The sequence below is a fragment of the Chlamydotis macqueenii genome, chromosome 23 (genome assembly GCF_036417535.1).
Source record: "Chlamydotis macqueenii isolate bChlMac1 chromosome 23, bChlMac1.mat, whole genome shotgun sequence".
NCBI classification, from domain to species: Eukaryota; Metazoa; Chordata; class Aves; order Otidiformes; family Otididae; genus Chlamydotis; species Chlamydotis macqueenii.
Genome location: NC_141578.1, coordinates 6,715,057 through 6,733,774, shown reverse-complemented (window position 1 = coordinate 6,733,774; position 18,718 = coordinate 6,715,057). Strand labels below are relative to the sequence as shown.

The 18,718-nt window shown below is 64.1% G+C and overlaps 2 protein-coding genes across 3 annotated transcripts; both read left to right on the top strand.

Annotated features, from left to right (window-relative positions):
* The first annotated feature begins 333 nt into the window (after window positions 1–333).
* Window positions 334–8,873, top strand: PPM1J (protein phosphatase, Mg2+/Mn2+ dependent 1J). The gene is made up of 10 exons (XM_086765534.1): window positions 334–608; window positions 1,783–1,909; window positions 2,393–2,716; window positions 3,212–3,324; window positions 4,826–4,910; window positions 5,973–6,091; window positions 6,307–6,370; window positions 6,539–6,646; window positions 6,798–6,949; window positions 7,205–8,873. The coding sequence occupies exons 1-10, from the start codon at window positions 334–336 to the stop codon at window positions 7,350–7,352; spliced, it is 1,515 nt and encodes a 504-aa protein (XP_086621660.1). The 3' UTR covers window positions 7,353–8,873.
* Window positions 8,874–10,211: 1,338 nt separating this feature from the next.
* On the top strand, window positions 10,212–18,485 carry RHOC (ras homolog family member C). Of its 2 annotated transcripts, XM_086765376.1 has the most exons (6): window positions 10,212–10,275; window positions 11,312–11,384; window positions 16,550–16,707; window positions 16,966–17,086; window positions 17,392–17,522; window positions 17,705–18,485. In XM_086765376.1, exons 2-6 carry the CDS (start codon window positions 11,378–11,380, stop codon window positions 17,876–17,878), a joined length of 591 nt encoding a protein of 196 aa, XP_086621502.1. In that variant the 5' UTR covers window positions 10,212–10,275; window positions 11,312–11,377; the 3' UTR covers window positions 17,879–18,485. The 2 variants fall into 2 exon arrangements, with proteins under 2 accessions (XP_086621502.1, XP_086621503.1); XM_086765377.1 differs by lacking the exon at window positions 11,312–11,384 and having other exon boundaries at window positions 10,231–10,275.
* The last annotated feature ends 233 nt before the right edge of the window (window positions 18,486–18,718 follow it).

Here is an 18,718-nt window from a genome sequence, read left to right as displayed (position 1 = left end):
CGTCCCGCCCCGTCCCGTCCCTGGCTGAGGCCGCTGTGCGGGGGGCGGCTCCCCGGGGCGGGCTGTGCGGACCCGCCCCCCGCACGCCCCCTCCCTGCCCTCCCTCTGCAGCCAGGGAAAGGGGAAAGTTTTGGCTTTCCCGGGGCCTCCGCGCAGCCCCGGCTAGAACCGCTCGGGCTCCCGCCTGCCTTTCGGGTGTCCCCGGGCCGGCTGCCTGCGGGGCGATGGGGGGCTGAGCTCCCGCCCCCTCCCGCCCCCCCCCCGCACTCCCAGCTCCCTCCCTGGCGGGGCGGGCTGCGGGGCGGGGCCGGGTCGGGCTCTGCGGGGCCGGGCATGCTGCCGCGGGTGCGCGCCGCCGTGGCGCAGCTGGCGGCGGGGCTGGGCGCGGGGGCGAGCGGGCAGCGGCCCGCGGAGCCCCGGGGCGGCGGGGATAGGGACAGAGACAGGGACAGGGCCGGGGGGTCCCCGGCGGGCAACTCCTTCTGCCGGCCGGCCTTCCTCCAGCTGACCCCCGAGGAGCTCCGCCGCGCCGACGACCACGCGGGCCGGGCGGTGCAGAGCCCCCGCGACGGCCGCCGCCGCCTGCCCTGGAGCACGGGCTACGCCGAGTGAGCGGGGCGGGGGTGCGGGCGCTCGCGGGGCCGAGGCTTTGCGGGGTAGGGGGGGGACAGAGCGGGGCGCTCCCCGTCTGTTGAACGCCTGCGGGAGGGGGCCGGCAGCGTGTGCTGGGGCTCTTCCCCCTCCGCCCCGAGGGTCTCAGGCGCTGCTGCCTTTTCGGTTTTTCTGCGCGGATCCGGTGCCGCTGATGGGGAACCGGTGCCGAGCGGCGAGGGAACCGGTGCGGTCTCGGCTCGGGGAGGAGGCACTGGAGCTGGCTCGGGACAGGGACCTGATTTCGACTTCCCCTCAGGGGCCCGGTTCTCTTCTCCTTTTACTGGCTGCCAGTTTCACCCTTGACTGCAGGCCAGTGGGGAAGGTCAGGCTTTAAAGGCTTTTGCTGCTCAGTCTTCCCTGCATCCCTTGCTCAAGCTGATCTTCCTGATATCCCAGGGGACTTTTTGAGATGTTGATTTGCTCCAGTACATACTGGGGTAGGAGTACCAGAGCAAAAACCACCTCCTGCTTGGCAGCAAGACTTCTCTTCCATCTCCTGAGACTTTTTTCTGCAAACCACTTGAAAAGTCTGTGCCCAAAGAGCTCATCCTGTTGTGCGTGCTGACAGCTTCCTCCCGTGAGCAGGTTCTGCAATCTAGACCTGAAACCTGCCATGCCAGCACAGGCTGTGAAAGTTAGCATGAATCTTTTTTGCAAAAGTTCTGCTGGTTTAATCTTCTGCACCTTGTCCAGTCCATCTGGGAGGTGCTGAGTGTGATGGGACGCGGGTGAGGCTGTGATCTTGTCCATGAGTCCCGGCTGAGTGTGTGTGCAGTGAGGCTGGTGCAGGTTTTGGGGCAGTCACTCTGCTTGGGGCTGTGGTGGGGACATCCAGCAAAATCTGCCTTTTCTGGTCCCCTCTCTCGGTAGGTGCTGGGTGGCTGCTTTCCCCGGGACCTGGTTGCACTGGTGGGAGCGAGTACCGCCCTGGCCCCGGATTGACCCATGCAGCTGATCTGGGATGTCCCCTTGCCTGGCTGCTGCTGCCCCAGCCAGGGCCAGGGCATCCCCGGAGAGCATCCCTGGGCAGGGGGGCATGAGTGGGGGCCAGGATGAGGTGCTGCGGGGTGGTCTCTGCTGGAGCATGCTGCAAAAGGAAGACCTGTGCCCCTTGTTTCCTCCTGGCAGGGTCATAAATGCGGGGAAGAGCCAGCACAATGAGGACCAGGCGTGCTGCGAGGTGGTCTTTGTGGAGAGGAGGCCCAGCCCAAGGGGCCGGCTGCCATCCAGGGGAGGCGGCGGGGAGCCGGATGGGGTGAGAGCTGGGGCTGCGACGGGAGGACATGAGATGGGGCACGCGGTGATGCGTGCACTGCCGCCTCCTCGGGGATTCCCTTGGGTCCCAGGCGGGCTGCCCCTGCTCCCTGCCAGCTCCTGCTATCGTCCCGCTGGCCTGTGCCAGAGCTGGCTGGCCCGGGGAGGCCGCTGGCCCGCGTGCCCCAGCGGGCTGCGCGGAGGTGGCTGCCACGCTGGCCCTGCCGTGCCTTCCCTTTGGAGGAGCCAGCTGCCGGAGACGCGCTGCTGGCAGCACGAGGTGTCTGACGCAGGGCTGGGCTCGAGCCAGGGGCCGGCTGAGGCCAGACACCCTGGGTCAGCTGCCCGCATCGCTCCTGCCTGTGCTGGGCTGGGGGAAAAGCCCCGTGTTGCTGTCCTCAGCAGGCAGCCCCAGCTGTTCTGAATTCCCCATCCCGTCTTCTTCCTCACAGGCCTCTCTTAACCTTCCTCTCTCTCCCCGCAGGGCAGGAAGGGGTTTTATTTCCACTACTGGGCCCTGTTTGACGGCCATGCGGGCAGCGGTGCCGCTGTCATGGCATCCAAGAGGCTCCACCTGCATATCTGCGAGCAGCTCCGGGACCTGGTGGACATCCTGCAGGACCCCTCCCCGCCCCCCATCTGCCTCCCGCGCGACACGAGGGCCGGCCCCTCGCAGCTGAGCCAGGTGCCCCTCACAGAGGATGACGGGGAGGTCCCTAACGATGCCATGCCGCGGTTTCACCTGGAGAAAGCGGTCTCCCACGAGAGCCTGGTGATCGGTGCCATCGAGAATGCCTTTAAGCACATGGTGAGCGAGCCCCCGCCTGCGGGGACACGCAGGGCGTCCTCTGGGAGCATCTCCACTGTCCCTGTCTGTGTTGGCTCGGCCCCTCTGGCCAAAGGCAGCTCTGCTGCAAGGAGGGGGCTGCAGCAAGGGCTCCTGGCAGCACGATCTCAGAGAGGGCACTGTGATGCTCTCCCATATTTGGGGGGGTTCAGGACGCAGAGGCTGTGGGCTCTGCACCCTGTGCAGGTGCAGGGGGCTTCATTGTACTTAATTCCAGCAGTCCCAGCCACTCCCCTGCCATCCTGCTCTTCCCTGCCCTCTCTGCTGCCCCGCTGAAGCCCGGCTGCCCCACAGGACCCTGACCCCAGCCCTGCAGCCACCCCTGGGCTGCGTGGGGGAAGGTGCTGGGCCAGCAGCCGAGGTGCTGCTGGGGCAGCCGGGCGCTATTTTGGGCTGCTGGCAGCTTTGCTCGCTGGCGTGGGGCCGCCTGCCTGCAGCCGCTCTCTATTTCCCCAGGACAACCAGATCGAGCGGGAGCGGGTGTCCCAGCGCCTGTCTGGAGGCTGCTGCGCCCTGGCTGCCGTCTACCTCATGGGCAAGTTCTACGTGGCCAACGCCGGCGACAGCAGGTACGGCCCCACCGTGCAGCCCCCTGACCTTTGCCCAGTAACTGGGGAGCGGGGCGGTGCTGGGGGCACGGTTGCCCAGGAACACCTGGCTCCCTCCCTGGAGCCGGGCTGACTCAGGGTGGGCAGAGGCAGCAGGACCAGGCACGGCCACCCCTGCCTTCCGCCCCGGGGACAGCGTGCCCTGCCCTGATCTCTGTGTTTGCCCGGTGCACAGAAGGTGCTGCAGAATCTCCTCCCAAAATCCGGGACTTGTTCCCTTCCTTGCCGGCAGCATCCCGTCTGCTTCCCAGATGGCTCTGGATCACACGCCGGCCCCTGCTGCCAGCGCTGGCCTGGGCTGCGAGTTGGGGAGTGACAATTGCCCTCGGCAAAGCTTTCAAAATGTGCAAGAAGTCGTTCTAGGGCACACGTCATACCCGTGAAGTGTTTCAGAAGGACACACAAGTCCATGTGCAGACGAGTCCCGTGGGAGCTCAGGGCCCAAGGATTCTGGGGATACATGCGTTTCCCTGGGTGCGTTCCTGTAATTCGCCTGGGTGCGTTCGTACCCCCAGGCGATGGGAGGAAGGCAAGCCCACCTTGTGGGGAAGGTGAAGCTGGTTTGATCTGCCCTGTATTTGCTGCAGGGTGGACCTGTGCTCAGCAGTGTCAGGCCAGCAAATGCAGGCTCTGGTAAATTGTCTGAGGCTGGAGGACCTGCTTCCAGGTCTGCGACAGAGGAGGAGGAAGAGAGGAAGAGATCCTTCGTGCCTCTGTCTTTAGATGTGGGGTCCCTCCATGGCAGCAGCGGCCAGGTGCCAGCCAGGCAGGATGGCAGCATGCACCGGGTCCCGAGGCTGTCACCGTGCCTCTGGGTGGGGGTCTGTGTCCCTCCTCGGGCTGTGTTCCCGTCCCTGAGCCCGGTTCAGCCAGGCCCTGCGTCCCTGGAGCCGACCCATGGCCCTGGGCAGGACAGCGGGCGAGGCAGCTGGGCCACCAGCGTTGGAGATCCTCGATCCCTCCATGACATCCAGAAACATCTCATAATCAGACTTTTATTTTTTTTAACACATCAAATGATCAGACCAGCCCCAGCAGCGAGCCATGGTGCTGGTGTGTGCTGGGCACTGGCACCCGTGTCGTGCTGCTGGCGATTTCTGCCTGTCCCCGCTGCAGCTCTGCGCTGGAGAAGGGTTCCTCCGCCTTCCTGCTGCTCCTTTTCCAACCATGTCCTGTCCTTCGGTTTGCTCTGCCTCTGCCCCTTGCTTCTCATCCATTTTCTCTCCCTCCCTGCCCCTGTCCCGTGCAGGAGGGAGGTGTCCCCTGCCCACCCCGGGGCTGGGGGCCGGTGGGGTTTTGCTGCAGCGGAGCCAGCAGCCCCCAGCTCGGGGCTGGGGAGGCCGGCGGCGGAAGGGAAGGGGCTGGGCAGCCGTGCGGGGGATCGGCCCCGAGAGCTGGGTGTAGCTCCCTCGCCACATCCCCTCTCCTCTCTCTAATCACATCCTTCCATCTCTCATTGCAGGGCCATTATCATCCGTAACGGGGAAATCATTCCAATGTCCAGGGAGTTTACTCCAGAGACAGAGAGGCAGAGGCTGCAGTTTTTAGTAAGAAAGACCTTTCTTCTAACCTCCTTCTGCTGAACTGCCTCCCAGCCCCCTCAGCCCCCCGCGCCGCCTTCTCCGTGGGGTCCGGGCGCCGAGGGCGGCTCCAGGGCTGGGACCTGCCAGTGGCACTTGTCCATCCCAGCCGACTCACTGGGCTGGGGAGAGGTGCTGGGACGCAGGGAGCTGCCCTGCCCCACTGGCGTGGGGGCCTCTCGTGGCTGGTGGAGCCCCGATGTGCTGCAGGGTCGGTGTAAGGGGCCGTGGCCATGAGCCTGGCCTGGCCAGGACCGGGGGGTCCTGGGCTCTCGGCACGGGGCCAGTTCGGTCAGTCCTGTCCTGCTCCTGCCCAGGGAACAGGGAGTGTTGCCTGCCCGGGGTGGGCACCCGCCCGCTGCTGCCGCAGGAGCACTGGGCTGGCTGGCGCGGTGACTGGGAGGAGTGCGGCTCTGCTCCCTCGCAGGGTCGAAGGAGCCGCAGTGCTCGCGCAGAGTCCTACTTTCTTCCCGGCTGGTCCCTGGGGAGGCAGGGAGCTGACGTGTGCCAGCAGGTTTCCAGCTTTCTTCCCGAACGCTCCCTCTCCTGCCTGGCCGGGCCAAACCCCCCGTGCCACCCAGGGGACGGTTTGAGGTTATGAAGACCTCGCTGACGGCAGCACGGGGGAGGCGTTTGTGTCGGAGGAGGTCTCGCTGGATGCGACTTTCTGGCTTGCAATGGACTTGGAAAAACACTGAGGCTTTTTTTTTTTTTTCTTGAATCTATTTTTGAATGACCGAGAGGAGGAAACCGCTGTGAGTGGGATCCTCTGCAGCCGGCTGCGACGGGCAGGGCGCAGGCAGGGGCCGAGCACGCGCTTGCTCTGCTGCACGGTGCCCAGGCCATGGTCAGCATCCCCCGGGGTGGGACAGGGCTCTCCATGCCTCTGCACCAAACCCCACTGTGTTCCCGAGGGCTCTCCTCCTTCCTCTCACCTCTTTCTTCCTCCATCTGCTTTTTCCAACTCTGTCCCTGTTCCCGGATCCCGCTCTCCCGGCCCCGCGGCTGAGCCGCTGCTTCACCCCGCAGGCGTTCCTGAGGCCCGAGCTGCTGGGGAAGGAGTTCACCCACCTGGAGTTCCCCCGCAGGATCCAGCCCAAGGAGCTGGGGAAGAAGATGCTGTACAGAGACCAAAACATGAACGGCTGGTAACTCCCCCCCCGCCTGGCGGGCTCCGTGCTGGGGTCCGGCTGTGCGCGGCTGCCCGGCTCCAGCATCCCTTCCCGTGGGGCCGGGGCCGAGCCATGCCGGGTGCCCGCGTCTTGGAGGCCTCTTGTCCCGGGGATGCCGTGTCCCGAGCAGGCCGGGGAGGTGTTGGAAGCCTTCGCGTGCTGACGCGTTGTCTCTGGCTTGTTTTAACCAGGGCTTACAAAAAGATAGACGAGGATGACCTGAAGTTTCCACTTATCTACGGTGAAGGGAAAAAGGTGAAGTGCTGTGGCAGGAGCTGTGTGGGGGTCGCTTCTCGCTGAGTCGGGGGTTCCCAGCCCATTTTTGCTAGTGCTGTCGCTGCTCCAGTGCCACCAGTTCTCAGCTGGGAATGGAGGTGGAGATGAAGTGGCTTAAAGTTCTCTTTTGATTTTGCCGTTCTCCAGGCTCGAGTGATGGCCACGATTGGGGTCACACGGGGCCTGGGAGACCACGACCTCAGGGTGTTCAGCTCCAACATCCACATCAAGCCTTTCCTGTCCTGCTTCCCGGAGGTGAGCCTGGCTGCCGGCCGCTCTGCACCCAGGGGTTCCTGCCGTGGCCGGAGCAGGCTCGGGTGACCTGATCCGTGGGGTGCTCAGCGCAGTGGGAGCCTTCTCTGCCTCTCTGCCCCTCACCCTCGCCTCTTGCCCTGTTGCTTGCCAGGTCCGCGTTTACGACCTGACACAGTACGAGCACTGCCCTGACGACGTTCTGGTCTTGGGCACCGACGGGCTCTGGGATGTCACGAATGACAAGGAGGTGGCTGCTGTGGTGATGGAGGTGCTGACGAGCTATGAGCCCAACGACCCATGCAGGTGAGCCGAGCGTGGGCAGGGGGATGAGCGCGTCCTTGCTCCTTGGAGCAGTGGTGTAGCCACGTGTCCCTCTGGCCTTGGGGCCAGTGCCATTGCTCCGCACTGTGCAGTGCTCCCCTGGGTGGGCTTATCTCCAAGGGACCCTTGCCTGCACCTCCAGCTCTCACAGCTTCTTCCTTGCCGGGGCGTGTGGCATGCTGCGCCGGGGTCTGTGAGGCCTGGGGTGGCTGCTGAGCCGCTGTGCTCTGTCCCCAGGTACACCATGGTGGCCCAGGAGCTGGTGGTGCGGTCCCGGGGGGTGCTGAAGGAGCGGGGCTGGCGGCTGGCCAACGACAAGCTGGGCTCCGGTGATGACATCTCTGTCTTTGTGATCCCTCTGGGTGGCCCGGGCAACTACACGTGATGCCCAGAAACCCCGGGGCAGGGGGCTCGCCTTGCCTGGACGAAGACAGCGGGACATCGGTGCTGCCTCGCAGCAACCTCTGCCCAAGCGCTTGTTCCTGAGCCGACAGTGAGAAGAGTGAGAAACCTGGAGCCTCTGTCTGCGCCCCTGCCCCACCCAGAGCATCCCCTCCACCTCCCACGCCCCAGCCCTGGGTGGGGACGGAGGACCCTTGGACAGAGAGCAGGGACTGGGGTCGAGGGATGTTTTTTGTGCTGCCACGGTCTTGATTGCTGTGAAAAGCCTAAAAGGTCCCTGGCTTCTCCATGCGTCTCTGCGCCTCACCCTTGTCGTGCTGATTCCAGCAGCGTGCAGCACCCGTCGGGCTCGTGGGGCTCTCGTACCTGGAAAAGCCTGTGCCTGCTGCTGCTGTCATCTCCTCGCCCTGTGCCCCATGACGCTGACACCGAAGCTGCTGTTGGGGCTGGGCACTGGGGCTAGGACGGGCCATGCCCTGCCCGCAGCCGGGCGATCCTCAGCATGGCAGAAGTCTGGTTGTGGATGGTGTGGTGGTGGGTGAGCCCCACAACTGCTCTCCCAGGTGTGTGCTTGCCCTCTCCAGCTCCTCACGCCTTCGTCCCAGTCACGTACCCCATCTTAGTCTCCGGTTTGGGTGGATGGGACAGCACTTGGTCACTGTGACGCGCCAAGTGCCCCTGGGAAGGAGCAAGCTGCTGCACTTGCATGGGCCGTGCCACGGGTGCTGTCCTCACCCCTCTTCATGCCTTGGATCACCGCTGTGTTTCTGGAGCCAGTTATTTATTTATTTAACTGGAGAGCTGAGCTGGAAAATGTCTAAATCCGTTCCCGGTGTGGGGAGGCTGTATGAATACACGTCTCTATTTCTGAGCAGCTCAGAGCTGGCCGCGGCCGTGCAGCAGTTGCGCACAGAGCAGCCCTATTCAGCCGAGCTTAACAGCTTAAACGCGCGGCGTGGATCTGCTTAGCCCAGGGCTGGGAACCCGCGATGAAAGCAGCTTGGTTGGGGCTGGGGAGGGGAGAGAACGCCCTCCTCTTTCTTAATTATCTCAGAGCTGGTGCCGAGCAGAGCTGTAGCAGCAGTTGTGATCTGATTTTGTGTCACACGTACCTCTGGCCTGGGGGATGCATTTTCTGGACCTCTGCAGAGCATTACCTCCTCCCGGAACACGAGGGATGGTCCCATCCTGGTGGTGTGGAGATGGGGAGAGCCTGGGCCCTTGGCCTGTGTTTGGAAAGGCTCTGTGGCACCAGAGTTTGTGTCCTGCTGTCCTGGGTGCAGCCAGCTCTTGTCAGCTGTCACCTCTGGTGAATGTTGTTTGTCTCTTGTAATCAGTGAGATGTAAATAAACTGGGTGCACTTAATGGGAAGTGAAAGTTATCCAGCAAGATTTTAACCTGCTGACATCTTCTGTGCTGAAGGGAGCAGGGAGTGAGTGATCCTGAGAGTGAGCCTGTCCTTGCGTAGCACTGTGTGTTTAAATAAAGGTTTGCCACTCGCAATCCCTCTTCAAACTCTTGCTTGCAGAGCTCCTGCAAAGGCGGCTTACCTAAAAGCCAGTTAGCGCTGATTAGTTTATGTAGGCAGGCTTGATAGCAAACAGGCTCAGGCAGAGCCATGTGAGCTGCTGTCCCTCTGCCCTTGGCGCTGGCCAGACCCCCGGGAGGGTCCCAGTGGGATCCACTGCCCGTCTCTGTGGTGCTGCCCGGGCTGGCTGGGGGGCAGCAGCGATGGCCAGCCTGGCGGGGACGGCTTGCAGGGTGGGTCGGGACGCGGCTGGTGAGCGCTGCGTTGGGCTTGGACAAGGACTGAAAGGCAGCAGGCACCAGCCTGCCCCCCCCCCCCCGCCCCGGCTGCGGGCAGCACCCACACTGCCCCGGGAGCTTGGGCATCCCAGCAGCGGCTTCCCCCCGCGCTGGGGACGGCTGCCTGCTGTCAGCTTCCCTGCTGTCCCGCGTCCCCCTGGCTGCCACCCGGTACCCCGGGGCTCCTCACGCTCATGCAGGTTTTCCTCACGCCCCCGGCTCCCCCCACACGTGGTTGCTCAGCCTGGCGCTGAGAACGGGCTCTGCTTTTCCAGGTCGCTGCCCGGGAGCTGCTGGGCAGGGCAAGGAGGCGGAGGCTGCATTTAAAGCTTCCTCTGTGGTTCCCAGTTCTGCTAGGGAAACGTTTCCTCTGGAGCCAGCTGCTGGCCTGGGGTTGATAAATGAAGGAAAATGGTCTCTGAGCCCTTAAAATAGCAGCAGTTTACGAGCCTGGGCCTGGGGCCAGGACCCCGGGGCCGCTGTTCCCTGGCTGAGCGATGGGGACTCGGCCGTGCAGCCGGGGCGGCGCGGGGAGCAGCGGCCGTGGGGGGCAAGGGGAGCCCGAGCCCCGGGCCGCAGCGCGGGGGTCGTCTCGGTGCGGGGCGTGGCGTGGCGTGGCGTGCTGCAGCCCCCTGGGCCCGTGCACGGAGGGGACCCGGGATCCTGGGGACGGGGCACGGCCCTCGCGTGGGAAGCGGAGCCTTCGTGGGGGGGTGAGCAGCCAGCTGGGCAGAGCGTGGGGCTCGGTTGCCCCCCGCCCCATCCCCCAGGGCTCGCCCCTCGCTCCCGGCCGCCGCAGATGCCGCTGGTGCGGGAAGACGTCCTGTCCGCAGCGCTCCGGGGGCGGGGGGTCCCGGGCAGGGATCCTCCCTGCCCCGGGGGAGCCCGGGCCGGCACCGGCCCGGGAGGGCGCCGGGACCCGCGGGGCCCGGAGAGGGGAGGGGGCGCGGGCCGGGCTCCCCCCTCGGCTCGGCTCGGCCCGGCTGGGCGCGGCTCCCCGCGCTCCCGCCCCGCCCTCCGCGGGCGGCCCCGGTCGGGGCGGTGCCGCCCGAGCCGCGCTGCGGGGCCGGAGCTGGGAGCGGAGCGGCGGCGGAGAGAGGTGCGGGCTGGGCTGGGGGTGCGGAGCGGCGAGGGGCACTGCTTCTGGTGGTGCGTGGGGTCACTGGTGGGGTCTGGGGTCGGTGCTGGGGTGGGTGCGAGGCACTGTGAAGGGAGCAGGGCATGGAGGGCGGATGCCCCAGCCGGGACGGGACGGGATGGGGGTGCCTGGGGTGGGGTGCGGGTCCCTGGGTGTGGGGCGGGGGTGGGTCAGCGGCGGTTCAGCCACCGTGGGTGTCCCTCGAGGGTCCCCTCGGGCTGTGGGTCCCGACTCGCGGGTGCCGCCCAGACGGGGTCCCCGCTGCCTCCAGGCCAGTGGCTGACCCGGGCTGGGCCGGGGTGAGAGCCGGGGGCTGCTGCCCCGTCGCTCCCCGCAGCCCCCGCTCCAGCAGCATCCCTGTGCGCAGCAGCGCGGCCGCTCTGTGTTTTCTTCAGAAAAAGGAAAAGAGTTCCCGTTGCTTACTGCTGAGCTCATTTTGAAACATTTCTATGAGGGGGGCTTGCGGGGAGGAGAAATAATTGTGTAATGGCTTAGGAGCAGGGAGCATTCCAAAAGCATGACTGCGTGGCCCTTTCCAGCACGAGCAGTCTGGCAGCCCAGTCTTCCCGCAGCCGCCAAACCCCCTCCATCCAGCCTCGGCCTCTCGACGCCCCTGTGAAAGTGGCAGTATGGTCCCGGGAGCATCATCTGTGTGGGGCGTGGGCCGGGAGCGGGGAGTGGGCACCTGCCAGGAAGCTGCGTGCCACGTTCCCGGCGAAGCCGTTGGGTCGCGAAACCGGAGACAGGGAGGTAGCAGCTTTGGCCGTCCGTATTTCACTGAGAACAGTTGCATTTTATTTTCGTTTTGCCAAGAGCCTTTTGGTGTCCAAACACTTTCAGTGCATGTTCAGCTCCTCCTTCTCAGCTCCTGGTAGTGTAGGTACAGACTGGGACGTTTTACGGGCTTTGAATTGAATCCACATTCCTGACAGCTACAGCTTCTCCAGGGAAACGGTTTCTTAAGCGGAAAATAAGCCAAGTCACTGTCTTCCAACAGGTTATCGGGAGCGTTTAACCAGGCTCACCTCCTAACTTGCTGTTTGCACGGGAGAGGCGTATTGACATGAAAAGTAAGGAATGTATCAGCAAATATTGATTGGCCCTGGGGCAGCGGCAGTCGGGCGTTGCACAAGTGCTGGGATGTGCCGCTTTCAGCTGGACGCTTGTGCTGCCCTGGGCCGGGGAAGGCTGTCCGGAGGTAAAATAAGAACGTGGCATGATGTCCTTTGGAAGAGGAGGGAAGGGCAGGCAGCGTTTTCCCACAAAGCTCAAGCTTTGTTTAGGTGTTAAAATTCTTCTGTCCCAAGTCCCTTTCTCTGCTTTGCTTGTGGATGTCTTTGTGGGATTTAGCAATGAAAACAAGCTGGCCTGGCCGCTCTGCTCCGGGTCCGGGTCTGCACTTTCTGGAGCATGCTGTAAACCTGGCCTGGCTGATACTGCCCAAGGAGCAGCTCACGATTTTTGGAAAAATCTAAAAAATCTAAAACTTACACTGAGTGTGAGCTCCTTTTCTGATGAGCATATGGCAAGTCCAGGCCCTAAGAAGGTTTTGGGCAGCTTTCCCAGGGGTAAATACTGACGCTGCCCTCGGTGCGCAGTGCCCAGCAGTTTTGGTGGCGGTGGCAGGCGGGACGGGGCGGCTCTGCGCCGCAGGAGCTGGCGTGGGTGGTGCGCTGGGTGGAGGCTGCTCTCTGTGCCGCACAGAAATGCGCGGCTTGGCCTGCCCGGGGGCTGTGAGCGTGAAATCGCAGACGCTGCTGTGCCAAAACCAGCGCCGCTTTGATCGCCTGGAAGCTGCCACCCACCCGGGAGCTCGGAGCCCCGCTCCGCCCTGGCCGCTGTGTTTCCCCTTGGCGTTGCTCTTCGCTTCAGGCCCTGTTTAGAGCTTGCTGCTTCTGCGTGAGTGTCCCTCTGACACCCGGGACACTGCTGTGTGCTGCCTTGGCCATGATTTAGATGTCTCCGCACGTCCAGTTCCCCTCAACAGGCACACCTGCCTGTTGGGAGTTTACTGGCTTTTCCATCGCGTGAGCTGTCCCAGCAAGTCCTGCCGGCTACAACCGTTCCTGTAACTGGTGATGCGCGCAAATGCCCGGGTACCCAAACACCTCCCATCCCCTTCCAGTTACCTTCGCTCGGGGACAGCCGTGGCCTTGACACGCGCGTTGCGGGGGTCCCTGCTTGCGCCGATCCGAGCTGCCGGTGGGGCGGGAGGAAGGCGGCTGCGGGGGGTTCTGGAGAGAGGCACCCCCTGGCCCAGCGGTGCCCGCGGTGGCCCGTGGCTGCCCAGAGCGGCGCCGTGTCCCGAGGTGCCCTTGGCCGGAGTGCCTGGGCGGTGGCGGCAGCCCTGCGCACACACACGGCCATGTTTAGAAGTGGAGACAGCTTGTCCTTGGCTGCGCTGGTTAGAAAACACTGTCTGTGTTCCCTGCTAGGGTCCCGCGCTCCCTGGGTGCTGCGAGCTGCCCTCGGTCTTGTCTGTGGTACAGGCTGCACCGCCGGAGCTGAAGGCCAGTGCTTTGGGGTTTTTGAAATCCAGTTACACGCCTCGTGGCAGTTCTAGCCTTGGCCCAAGGAAGAGTTAAATCAAAACAGTCACACCGAGCACTTGGGTGCTTTTTTCATTAAGCCATTGGGAAGTTCAGCAGAGCTGAAGACACAGCAGTGCCAGGAGGATCCGGCTCTGTTCCAAGAGGTGGTTTTCCCTCTGTGGTCTGTCGCGGTGCCGGGGCTGCGTGCACCGCGCTGGCTGTGCCCCGAGCCCCCACTCCAAGGGAGCAACCAGAGAGCTGCCAGGGCAGAGAAATGCGTTCCAGCGATCCGACGGGCAGGCTGTGAGGAGACGGTGGCAGCCTGGCAAGGCAGGAACATGAGCCCTCGCTCTGCTCTCCCGTCTCTGGCCAAGATCGCTGGGGCAATGCTAGCGGGGAGCTGGCCCTGCGCACAGGCAGTGCTGGGGGTGTCCTGAGAAGGGGGTGTCCTGCGAAGGGGATGTCCCGGCATGGCTCGGTCCCTGCCAGCCCAGCCCAGCCCTGCCCAGGCTTCGGGGTTGTGCCTCTGGCCAGGGCTGTGGGCAGGACAGAAATTGAGCTGGTTTTGCTGATAGCTGGTGTGACGGGTCCGGCCTGGGTGGGGCCCGCAGCAGCGGCGCTTGGGAGTTTCTGCATTGGAACAAAACCCCTCTGTCAGCTCAGGGAGCTCGAGCCTCGCCGAGGGGGATCGGCGAGAGATTCGGTCCCCAGTCTGAGCCCTTCCTCAAAGTGTTAACATCTTTCGCTGCCATTTCCTGAGATCCCATAGCAGGCACGGGATGACGGACACATCCTGCTGCCAGAGGAATTCCCCGTTTCCTGCTCGGCAGGAACTTCTCAGTTTGAGGCACTAAGCTGGGAGAAGCCAGTAAGGCGAGGGCTGTCCTGGAGCCCCGGCCGGTTTTACGGTAACAGCTGTAGAATAGCTGCTCGGAAAGCAGAGCAGAGCAGTTGGGTCCTTTTGCAAGTTCTGGGCGTGCTGAAGGAGCTCAGGATTAGGCTGGTGCCATCGGTGCGGGCACTGCCGGCAGCGGTGACACAGATTAAACCCGCGGCTGTCGCGGTGCGGCGCAGGGCCGGGCGCAGGAGCGCTGCGGGGCTTGGCAGTGCCGCTCCGCCGGAGGTGCCAGCACAAACTGGCTGCTCCCTTTCGTTGTCCCCCGAAAGAGCAGGAGGCATCTCCCGTCAGGCACCCAAGTGCTGCTCACACCTGAAGGCCGCGGTTGCTGTGTGGGCTGGGCTGGGGTGCCAGCGTGGCTGTGACTGCGGTAACTCGGGGCGGTTAACGCTCTGCAGAGTATAAAATCTGAAGTTCCATGTCTGATGTGGGTGACTGCGTCCTTTCAATCATTTGCCCTGCTGTCAGTTGTGGTAAAGCTGTCCTCCTCAAACTGTCTTCACGTTTTCCACTCTTTTTTTATCTGCTCACGGTCTGGGAGCAGCGCAAAGCCCTTAGCACGGGGCTCCCCTGTCCTGGGGGCTGGCCTGGTCCTGCTGCGTGGCAGAGCATCCCCTGGCAGAGGAGCGAGGCTCTCTCTCCCCGGGCTGCGTGCCGCCGGCTCCTGGCACTGGGGTCGTGCAGGTGGGCACGGGCAGGGGCGAGGGCAGCCCCGCTGGCCACCACGGTGCACGGTGCTCCCTCCTTCCCTCCTCACCCTGCTCGCCTTTGCGCCTCGGCTCCGGGTTAGTAATGGGCTATTTCTGGGCCGCTCTCGTGAATAATGGAATGAATTGTGCTGAGATTTTGGGTGGGGACGGTGCCTCTGCCTGTTGAGTCACCACTCAGCATCACGCTGGGCTGGGAGCTGCCGGGTGTGGAGCCATCCCAGGCCGGGGCAGACGCCGGGGGCCGTGGGAAGGAGCTCTGGCTGCGGCGACTCTTTTTGGTTCGGATCTCTGGTTCCTCCCGCCCCGTCCCGCCTGGGCGGGGAGCCGGCGGCCGTGCGGGGCTGGTGCAGCTCCGTGCTGTGCCGCTCTGGTTGGGTTTGGTTTTGGTCTGATGTCCGGCAGACTGGGCACGGGCAGGTCTCCATGCCTGCCTGTAGCCGGGCTGTTTGTCTCCCCGGGCATCCGCCGTTCCTCGTGCTGCAGTTGTGTCTCCCGTGTTCTGCGGATTAGATAGCGGCGCGTCCCACGCCACCGTTCTTCCTGCATTTGTCTCTGAGGTACGGAGCCGCAGAGCGGCAGGTCACATTCTGCTGCTGGCAGAGGAACTTTCTGTCTAAGTAAACAGACTTTTTTTGCCCATGAGCTCTCTGTTTTCCGTGCCGTGGAGATGATGGCTGGGGAGAGGCCGAGCCTTTGGTCAGATGAGAGGGATGGTTTCCAACAGGAGCATCGCGTCTCTTGTGTCCCCAGGGACACCCTGTCCTTGAGACCTTTCCCTCCTCAAGCGGGCAGGAGAGAGCAGGTTCCTCCGGCGCTTTTATCCGGCTCCATAAGACAAACGTCATGTCCCCTCGGGACGGGCTCCCAGCCCATGCCTGGGGCTGCGGGCATCCCTGTCGGGAGCCAGAGGGCACAGGGAAAGGGGACAGGAGCTGTGCCGGGGCCGTCCCCTCCGCACTCAGCCCCTGGCAGTGCCACCCTTTGGGCACTTTAAGTTTTTTCCTCAATTTGTCCCTGCCACCATGTGTGGTTTTCTGGTTGCCTGTGATTTCCCCCAGCCCGCAGAGCAGCGCGCGCCTTTCCAGGGATGAAACCCTGAGCTGTCGTGGTGCGTCCTGCCCAGATTTCTGCAGGCAGAGCTGGAGAGGTGCTGCGGGTGCGCAGGGTTGGGCTCTTTGAGCTGAAGCACCCGGGAAGCTGGGGACGGGGCAGAGGTTTTGGGCCCCAGGTCGAGGGGGCTGTGATCGCGCCACAGCTGATTTTCTCATGCCTCCTTGCGATACCATGGCAGACATCTCGTGGCATTGTCCTGGGCGATTCCCGGACTCAGCTGTGGTCTCCTTTTGAAACTCGAGGTGCGAAGGCACAGCTTTATGTGCGGAACTGTGTCCTTTGTGCTCGGGGCGGAAAGCAGCCTGCTTTCCTGCAAGGCTGCGGCTCTGTCCGCCGAGCGATGACTGGCAGCTTCTCCTGCTGCCGGCGCTGGCTCTCAGCGGTTACGTGGCACAGGCTCCTCTGTCAAATGGGCTGGGACGGGGCCAGCCTGGTGCTGGGTGCCAGGTGTGCAGGTCGTGCTTGCCCAGACCTCCGAGAGTTCGGCTTGGCGTGTTCCCACCGCTGATGGGATTATCTGGGAGCCGGTGTGTGTGCCCGGGTGAAACCCTGAGTGCAGTTTCTGCCCTGAAGAATTTATAATCTGAAATAAAACCAGGGGGTGTGTGCAACTCCGGGGTCACCAGAAAAGCTGTTTGCTGGGGTGGTGGCACAGCGACAGGGCCAGCATGGCAGAGCTTGGATGGCCGGGGTGGGGGGTAAGGCACAGAGGTTGTCATCTTGCGTGAGGTCCCTGCGTGCAGCCGCTGGCCCTCACCGGGGCTGGGGCACTGGTGCAATGGTTCTCCTGGCCACAGCTGCAGTGATGGGTGTAAATGGTCCCAGTTGGGCCGGCGCTTGCAGTGCCTGTGCCCAGGTGCCTGTGTCCAGCACCTTCCCGGGCAGTCGTGCAAGAAACATAGGAGCACAGGGAGCTGGGAGGGGCTGGGAGTGTGGGCTGCCCACGGCTGCTCTGTCCCGCTCACGCGCTCTTGTCCCCGCAGCGATGGCGGCCATCAGGAAGAAGCTGGTGATCGTGGGAGACGGTGCCTGCGGAAAGACGTGTCTGCTGATCGTCTTCAGCAAGGACCAGTTCCCCGAGGTCTACGTGCCCACCGTGTTCGAGAACTACATTGCCGACATAGAGGTAGACGGGAAGCAGGTAAGGGCCGTCGCAGGGTGCCGGAGCCGTTCCCGTCCCCTCGCCCCCGTGGTCTTGTGCTGGCAGTGCCACCGCCCAGTGCTGCCGCATGCGTTCGTCTGTGGCTTGGATGCACCTGCGGCGCTCGGGGCAGCCCCATGGCTCCCGTGTTTCTGGGTCACCCTGAGCCTGCCCCAGTCTGAGGAAGGCCACAGCTGTAAATGAGGAAGAGGAACCTTCTGTCTGCGAGCTGCTGAGCCGTGTCCCTCTCCCTCCCAGGTGGAGCTGGCCCTGTGGGACACGGCGGGACAGGAGGACTACGACAGGCTGCGGCCCCTCTCCTACCCGGACACAGATGTTATCCTCATGTGCTTTTCTGTCGACAGCCCAGACAGCCTCGGTAGGGACAGGGGCGGGGGGTCCGGGGCTCGCACAGGACCAGGTGCTGCTGCTTTTAGCAGGGTGTGGGGAGCCCTCGTGCCCGCTCTGGGAGATGCCACCCCCCATCTCCATCTCCTGGCTTTGTGTGCGCTCCAAGAAAATGCTGGGAACTTTCTGGCTTGGGGGAGGTGGTGGGAGAGGAGGATGCCCCGGGGTGAGCTCCCCCCTTCCTGTGGGAAAAGCCCGGTGCCGGTTCCCGCAGCTTGAGGAGGCTGGCGGGAAGCAGCTCCTCGGCTCAGGGGGGTCTGCCTGTGCTTGTTGCAGAGAACATCCCAGAGAAGTGGACGCCGGAGGTGAAGCATTTCTGCCCCAACGTGCCCATCATCCTGGTGGGGAACAAGAAGGACCTGCGGAATGACGAGCACACGCGGCGGGAGCTGGCGAAGATGAAACAGGTGGGGCTGTGGGGGCAGCCCTGGGTCCCAGCCTGCAACCCCCTCTCCCCGTGCCGCCTGGCTGAGCCCTCCGTTTGCCGTGCGGATCCCGGCACTAAGGGCTGGATGCCCCCAGGGCGGTCACTGTGCTTTCGCTGCTGTTTTCTGGCAATGCTCCCAAAGCCCTTTTTGATGCTTTCCAGGAGCCGGTGAAGCCAGAGGAGGGGAGGGACATGGCCAACAGGATCAACGCCTTCGGCTACCTCGAGTGCTCGGCCAAGACGAAGGAGGGCGTGCGGGAGGTCTTCGAGATGGCCACCCGTGCGGGCCTGCAGGTCCGGAAGAACAAGAAGCGCAGAGGCTGCCCGCTGCTGTGAGCAGCCCGGCGGGCCAGGAGGCAGCCGCCTGCACCGGCGTCTGGCTGCCCTGCGCCACGCTGGCAGATGGCCGAAGCGGGACCTCGTGGTGTCAGTACCTGCCCCGAACCCTCCGCACCAGAGCCGCCACCCAAGCCCGCGGGGTGTCCCTGTGTGACCCTGGGGCCGTGAGGGGCCAGTGCCTTCAGCACCCGCTGCTCTCTGTGGGCCGGGCGTTTGCGTAGCTCCCCGTGTTGCCCCGTTTTGTACCAATCTCCCCGGTGTCGCCTCTCCGCTGGGGACTGCCGCGGTGTTTGCTCTCCCTCCCTGCTCCAGGCAGGTGCCGCAGGAGCTGCCGCCCGCAGCTCGCATGCGGGGTCTGCTGGGCCCGTGGGCTCTCTGCGCGCTCCCCTCGGCCGGGCAGGCAGCACGTACCAGCGTTTTACACAGAGACTGGCCCGGGGCAGCTTTCAGCTGGGCTCAGCGGCTGCAGCCGCACTCTGCTCCCGGGCCACGCCGCCCGGCTCTGCTGGTAACGTCTTCTTCCAGTCTGCATTGGGCGCAGACCTAGCAAATTGAACTGCGTAACTGGGAGAATAAATGCAAACTGGTATTTTAGTAACTGTAACTCCTTGCGTGGCATCCTTTTGGCTGTCCTTCCTGCCCCTGCGCTGGTCCGGGCTGCTGCCAGGGGCGGGGTCTGCGTGCCGCAGGGTCCAGGGCTTGCTCATCCCCAGCCCCTCTTGCTTCAGCCGCAGACACAGGACACGCCGTCACCGTGAGCTTGGGAAGATCCAGGGAGCAGCTTGCGTGGGAAGGGCTGGGCGGGAGCCCCCAGCCGTACCCAGTCCCTGATGCGAC

Bases quoted from the DNA above. Each gene is read 5' to 3' on its own strand.
- PPM1J (XM_086765534.1), top strand. From the start codon at position 334: ATGCTGCCGCGGGTGCGCGCCGCCGTGGCGCAGCTGGCGGCGGGGCTG. The intron at 609-1,782 runs GTGAGCGGGGCG...TCCTCCTGGCAG, and splicing joins TGGAGCACGGGCTACGCCGA to GGTCATAAATGCGGGGAAGA. The intron at 6,092-6,306 runs GTAACTCCCCCC...TGTTTTAACCAG, and splicing joins GACCAAAACATGAACGGCTG to GGCTTACAAAAAGATAGACG.
- RHOC (XM_086765376.1), top strand. The intron at 16,708-16,965 runs GTAAGGGCCGTC...TCTCCCTCCCAG, and splicing joins TAGAGGTAGACGGGAAGCAG to GTGGAGCTGGCCCTGTGGGA. The intron at 17,087-17,391 runs GTAGGGACAGGG...TGCTTGTTGCAG, and splicing joins CGACAGCCCAGACAGCCTCG to AGAACATCCCAGAGAAGTGG.